This window comes from Cariama cristata, unplaced genomic scaffold (genome assembly GCF_000690535.1).
Source record: "Cariama cristata isolate BGI_N322 unplaced genomic scaffold, ASM69053v1 scaffold13378, whole genome shotgun sequence".
Taxonomy (NCBI): domain Eukaryota; kingdom Metazoa; phylum Chordata; class Aves; order Cariamiformes; family Cariamidae; genus Cariama; species Cariama cristata.
In genome coordinates, this window is record NW_009632923.1 from 1 (window position 1) to 6,834 (window position 6,834).

General features: G+C 54.6%; 1 protein-coding gene across 1 annotated transcript in view; it reads right to left on the reverse strand.

Annotated features, from left to right (window-relative positions):
• Positions 1 to 1,325: 1,325 nt before the first annotated feature.
• The window catches only part of RNF19B (ring finger protein 19B), a gene marked incomplete at its 5' end in the record, with an annotated part of 6,754 nt that continues 1,245 nt past the window's right edge, over positions 1,326 to 6,834 (reverse strand). The window contains 7 exons of the mRNA XM_009706561.1: positions 1,326 to 2,066; positions 2,571 to 2,702; positions 3,481 to 3,688; positions 4,016 to 4,156; positions 4,670 to 4,784; positions 5,444 to 5,606; positions 6,061 to 6,205. Coding sequence (XP_009704863.1) covers positions 1,478 to 2,066; positions 2,571 to 2,702; positions 3,481 to 3,688; positions 4,016 to 4,156; positions 4,670 to 4,784; positions 5,444 to 5,606; positions 6,061 to 6,205 — 1,493 coding nt within the window. The remainder of the gene's footprint in view (positions 2,067 to 2,570; positions 2,703 to 3,480; positions 3,689 to 4,015; positions 4,157 to 4,669; positions 4,785 to 5,443; positions 5,607 to 6,060; positions 6,206 to 6,834) is intronic.

Below are 6,834 nucleotides of genomic sequence, written 5' to 3' on the forward strand. Positions count from 1 at the left end.
CTCACCCATTTGACACATCTTCACCGGGCCAGGACCAGGTCATCAGAGCCCCCCGATGCCCCCGGGGCCTGCCCTGCCCTCAGCCCCTGGGTTGGCAGCCGGATCCATTGGGGTCCGCACGTGGCCAGGCAGGACCAGGACCAGGACGAGGACCAGCACCAAGCCACCAGAGCCACTCGCCTGTTGCACCCACTGCCACTCCAGTGCCTGTCAGACCAGCTCCCCGGGATGAAGGAAGGGATAACTCCACCTTCGCCTGCCTCTGCCCGGGGGAACCACAGCCCTGTCCCCACCCCTGTGCTCCCCTTGCCGCTGAGCCGGCGGCCGTGCCGTGGCACGCTGTGCCATGCCTTGCCGATACACCACACTACGCTGCCTCATCCCCTTCCCCATCCATTCCCATCTCCCCGGCACACTCAGGTCAGCCCAACCTAAAGCGATGGCAGCAGGCTGGGGCCTGGCCATGGGCTGAGGGGCTGGGACAGGGCACACAAAAAGCTGCCGGACCGCGGGGCAGAGACCAGCACCGTCAGGTACCAGGGACCGACCTGCAGAGAGGGAAAAGCAGAGGGGTTAGGGCTGGTGCCGATTTCCCAGAAGGTGACTCAGAGGAGTCGGTTTGGTGGCAATCACCATCGTGAAACTTCCAGGGAAGTTACTGATGGCAAGAGGCCAAGTCAGAGGGGCTGCGGACAACGGCTTGCCAAGGTGGCTGCGGGAGGAGCAGCCCAGCTCTGCTCACACCAGGGGTGCTTTGGAGAGTCTTCCCTCACTCGTGGATCCTCGCTAAGCGATGCTCTCTGCAAAGTTCGTTGCAGACACAAGGCATGAACAATTTAATTACAGGGACAGCAAGGCAGCCCTGGCTCCTGGGAAGGGCTTGCTCCGGGTAGAGGCTCAAAGCCATTTGTCCCTAAGAACCTGCCTGAGCCACCAGCCCAGCCCTCAGCCTCCTCAGACCCCTTACACCCAGCAGCGCTGGCAATTTGGCTCAGCACAGCATCGGTCCCCATCCTTCCCCTCTTTTAACCCGTACCCAGCCCTGCTGCGTGGGGAGCGGGGAGAAGGGAGACCTCTCCCTGCTACAGCTTCAGGACAAAGCAGGTCCGGCCACCGCAGCCCTGCGTGGCACATGCACCGTCCCCTTCACCACTGCAGACAGAACAAGGCTGTCACACCCCACTTTCTAGAGGCAGAAGAAGAGACGCGCCCATTTTCCCTGTGCCTTTGGCTAGGACAGTGCTCACAAATCCTTGAGCAAAGGGCAAAGGCAGCCAGAAGATTTCACCGTACATCTTTGGAAAGGATAGGCTAGATGTGAGTCGAATGACAACCAGTCTTTATTCAAATAGTCCCTTAGGATGTTTGCAGACATACAGACACACGTACATATTTACACTCTTACACACCTCACAGAGCTTAAACCAATAAATTAAAACAAAAAGAGGGATGGGGATTTTTTGTTTTCCTTTTTTTGTCACGTAAGAAACAGCAACTCCCCGAGGCGAGGCTGGGGAGCCAGCTGGAGAACTGCAAACAGAAGCCAACACGGACACAACCCTGCCCCAAAAGATGCAATGACAGCAAGTGTGCTTAAAAATACTCTGGCTTCTATGCACTCCAGTTTGACTATTTCGTCCAGCCGGCAGCCCTCGGCTTGGGCACAGTGGCTCAGGTGGGCACTTGGGCTCTCGGCACCTCTAGCTTTGGGGGTCTGTGGGCAGGCTGCTGCAGTCTGAGAGCAGGGGGAGTCGCATTCGTCCGAGGTAATGTCTGGCACGTCGTCCGACTGACTGTCGGAGCTCTCCAGGTCGCTCCGTATGCTCTCAGGCTGGGCCAGGGTGATGTCCCAGGTTTTGCTGGCAATGCAGTCCTTTTGCTCACAGCTTTGGTGTTTGCACGTCTGCTCCTGCTCACCGTCCTCTTCCTCTTCCTCCTCCTCTTCCTCATTCTCCGCCATTTGGGTGTGGACATGCAGTGAGTCCTCTGTACTGCTGCCGCTGGCGAGCTGGTAGTGACTTGGTTTGGCTTCGATGTCCACCTGGATCTCCATGTTATTGCACTCCCTGCAAAAACAAGCACCCTGGTGTTACTGGGGACGGTGACTGGGTTCAACTGGGTCACCACCGGGCACTGTATCACTGTACTGCGAGGATCCCATTTCCCAAATGTGAGCAAAATGCTGCTCATCACCTCACAGCATCTGGGAAACAGCAGCACTCGCTGCTCTCCCTGAGTCCTCCCAACAGCAGCCAAGATCATCCCCAGGCTCTGAGCCAGGGACTGAACCGGGAAAGCACCAGAGTCCCCACGAGCAGCCAGGAACAGACCTTGAGGGTCCTGAGCTGCAGATCCCCTCCTCAGCCTCCACACTACGCATGGAGGCCGTTCCCAAATTGTCCCCAGTCCTCCTTCTGTGCTAGTAAAAGGATCGATCCACTTGCCAGCTACAGAAGAACAGGCTGGTGCAACTACAGCCGTCTCACCACCCACAGCAGCACCTCGCGGAGCACAGGTTTTGCCAGGACACCCACTACCAACACTCTTCTCACCATCGCACGTCCTCCTACCTGTCCTGGGGGTTGTAGGAGCTGATGATGGAACCGGCCATGGCTCGAGTGCTGGCGTTGTCACTGATAGCCCCCAAGCTGACCGAGTCTTTGGGGAAAATCTCCTTCTGGACATCTGCCTGAACTTCCAGCCTGCAGGAAAGAAAAGGATTCCTCAGAAACGCCTTAGATGGTCCCCAAGGGGCACCAGTTGCTGTTCGTCACGGGAAAGCAAGAGGCCCTCTGTGCTGGCCCAGCTCGGCATGACGGAGTTTAACCCCAATGGTTCCTCTCATTTAGTCTCATTTTTGGCTCCGCTTAGGTAAACCCATTCTGTTTTCCATGACGAAGGTAAAGTTGTGTTTATATCTATGACTCACGCAATTCCTGCGAAGAACCGATTTCCATAGATCTAGCGCACAGCCCTGATTATATCCTGGCTGCCGTATCAACACGTGTCTCTAATTACCCAACAAACTGACTCACAGGCAAGTTTTACTCTCAACTGTGGTGCAGCCTCCTGACTTGGAAAGCAGTGACCCTGCTTGCTACAGGCCACTGGAGAACAGCAAGCACCAGGCTGAGATAAGAGGCCTGGAAGATCTTTCAGCACCCCACACAGGGATCTCGGCGCTGTTCCCAGTTAACCTGAAGCATCAGCTCTGTAGTTTCAAGGAGCTCAGTAGGGACAGAAATTTATCTGTTGTCCTCCTTGCAAGAACCAGCCCAGCACCGACTCCAGAAGTAGCCTGATCTGCTGGGACTGGTTATCTTACAACACACCAAGATGCAAAAATACTAGGGGACAACTCCCAAGTCAAAGAAGGACCACTCAAAAGTCCTGGAGAGCTCCCCAAAATAAGCCTGCTCAACCAACACAGGCCTTGGGGAGGCTCTACCTCCTCCTCGCCGTGCCCATCAGTTCAGTTACCTGCTGTACTTTCCCTTGCCTCCCGAGAGGACACCACCACTCAGGGTACCGCCCGAGAGGGCGGCGAAGCTGGCCGTCTCGCTGTAGTTGCCCTGCATCACGCTGAGCCCATCGGTGGGGCTGCCGCTGGTGCTCAGCACACTGGTCAGCCCCTCAATGCTGCTTTCCCCAATGCTGGGGTTCTTCAGGGCTCGCCAGGCATCAGCCACTGCAGGGAAGAAGCGCACAGGACTCGGAATCAGCAAGGGAACCGTTGGGCTGCGACGGCGCTGGCAGAGCTGGGGGTCAGAGAGCAGGCAGCACGTGTCTCATCTCAGACTGCCTGCCTCGTCCAGGGTGAGGAAGAGCTGAGGTTTTGCTTTGAGAGCTACACAGTTGATCACCAGAAGACTGAAGCAATAACTGCTTCCAGCCAAACCCAGGTAAAGATAGATGCTCAGATCTAGGAAATGTTAAGACTCCCTCCCATTTCATTACAAGAGGCAGTGACAGGGTCTTGCTTCACCCCCCTTCCCTTCACTAGTTATCATGTTACCTGTGATCGGTCCATCATCTTCATCAAACTCGATTTTCACACCCTTTCCATTGGCGGTGCTAACTCCACAGCCACCGCCTCGGCACAGCGAGATCGGCACAACACCGTAGACGTAAGCCAGCATGATGGGGACTCCGATACCTGGAGAGTGGGATGTGCTGAGTTAAGAGGAGCTTAAGGCTGAGCTTTGTTGGGCAGACAGAAAGGACTCTTTGGGGTAGGGACTCTTTCAGTTGTGTTTATGCTGGTTTTAAAGGTCCTAGTTCACAACTTTGCAGACAGAGAGTGGAGGAGCCCTTTGTTTGTGCTGCTGCAGCGCAGAATGAGGGAACCCCAAGAGCTTTGGCTGAACCCCCAAGACCTCAGCCACCAGACCAGTCCATGGGTAAGGGACAGGTCGGTGTGTCAAGGGACTCCACTATGGGCTGTGGCACAGGCAACTGGTGCTCCAGACAAGCCCTGTGCTGGCTCCAGACCAACGCAAGCACGGGAGGACGTGCAGCCTGGATGTGAAACGGGGGGACGTGCCCAGAAGAGCACACAGCAGCAGCCTGCAAACTGCCCTTTGGCCACCCCCATCTCACGGAGCTGGGCTACCCACTTGTTTAGGCGACTGCTGGCCCACCAGAAGGGAAAGGGACTGTGCCCACTTACCAACGCTGACAGCAGCGATGACTGGAGAGGCAATGACAGACAAGGTGACCCCACCAGTAATGGCTAAGTTCCTCTTGTGCTTAGAGGTTTTCTTTCCCTCATACCTGCTGTGGATCTGACGGAAGGAGAAGCACCAGGTGAGAACAGAGCCTGGCCATGAGCAACCATCACCAGAAGACATTAATAAGCTTGTGATTTTACAGCCTTGTCAGCTGCATTAGCCCTTGAAGAACCTCATCTCGACCACAGACCTCCCCACAGATCAGATCTAGCAGGTGGGTCCGTGTTCCAGAAAAAGAAGCAGCTACAAATACAGTGCCGACATGCCATTTCTTCCCTCTCAACGCCTCTTTAGCAGCACAGACACGCACCAGGATCACGCAGTTTGGGGCAGCGGGTCAGGAGTGACTTATGCAAGCCAAAGTGTGATGCTCAGGGTCCAGCCCCTGTCCCATAGAGCCCATCATCACAGGATGTGTTTAAAAGGGACCAGGTTTGTCCTCGGGTGCTCCAGGTTCAAGGCAGAGGCACAAGAGCAATGCAAAACACATTTGAGGGGACTTCAGCCTGAAGGGCTATCAGCCACCACCTTCCCTCTCCCCACACAAAGCCCAAAAGATAAGACAAGGTTTCGAAGAGACAACTGAATTTTGGTTCTATGAAAAGATCCACCCTTTGTATCAGTTTTAAATTTCTGGTCAGATGCCTTGAGTACAGAGAACGCCCCAAAAGCCCCAGATCGCTCAGCTCCAACCTTGTACCCTCCACGCTTACCTTCCTCCCGACATACACAGGGATGCCAATGACCATAGCAGGAAGGGCAATGCCAGCAATGAGGGAAATGCCTACAGGAGCGCCGATCAACGTGCCCAGCTGCCAGAGAATCTTCTTTTTACGACTCCATGGCTTTTTGCCCCAGAATGTACAGCCAGAGGGGCTTAATGGAAGGAAAAAAAAAAAATATGTAACATTAACACCACAGCAATTCCCGAGAACCCCAAGTTCAACTTCCACATGAACAAAACCCAAAGGTTAGGGGGTTAGGAAGCAGGTAGACAACACAAAAAAGGTTCTCCTCTTTTTCCCCCTCCATCAAGATTAATTGGCTCATCAAGGTGATTATCACACTACCAGGCCTACGTTTCATATCCAGTACGCCAAGAGCTCTCAAACGCAACTGTATCAGGAGGAGCTTTTCTTGCTGTGGAAGAGCATTCTCATACTGTAAAGTGGGAAGAAAGCTCAGCTCTTTGGGTCAGAAAGAAGAAAGTTTTGCTGACCGATTGGAGAGACAGGAGGATGAAAGACCAACACACGAAGTGAACTCCTGCAGCCAGCTCAGAGGAGCGCGTGGTACCCCAGGGACCCAGGCGGGCTGCTCCCCTCCTCACCTGAGGTAATGCAGATCCGAGATCTCCTTCATACACAGCCAGCAGAACTCGCAGCCACACACGGCGCAGGTCATGTGGTTACAGCTCCCGTCGTTCATCTTGATGATGTAAGCGCTGCAACGTGGACACGGCTTGATGTCATCGGCTATGGGGAGGAAGCATGGGATTGAGTTGGACTCTCTGCTGCGAGGGTGAAGAATCAACGAGGGGGATCTCGTTACGGACCAAAACCCTTGTTTTCTGCGCAGGCAGAGCACCGTCACTAATCACAGATAAAGTGGGGATGGTTGTGTCTTTAGTTATCTTCAGAGCGAGAAGATAATATTGATGAGGCAGATCCCACCAAAGCCATTCGCCTGGGCAGCAGGGACCGAGAACAACAGTCACTTTAAAAGCTTATTCCAGCCTTGAACGGGATGTATTCCAGAGCATGCTTAAATGCTGGGAACAAGTCATACCTGCCTGTGCTAGCCAAGGCAACAGCGTAAGAACAAACCATTCCTAAACTGTTCCACTAAGGTGATTCACAGGCCAAGAATGACAGAACCACTGGGAGAACAAGGCAACGGAGAAACTCCAAACCTGGCCTTCAAAAGCAGCCCACAGGGGAATGGGGTCTGCAGCCACACACGGGAGTCCGGTGCAGAGGCTCTCCAGTCCCCAGTTTGCTGCTGGCAGAGCAGGAAAAGGGTCCTTCATTTCTTCCTTCATTCAGGTCTCATCTGATCGCAGTTACGCGATGGCTGCGCAGCGGTTCAGGGCTTCGCTGGCAAC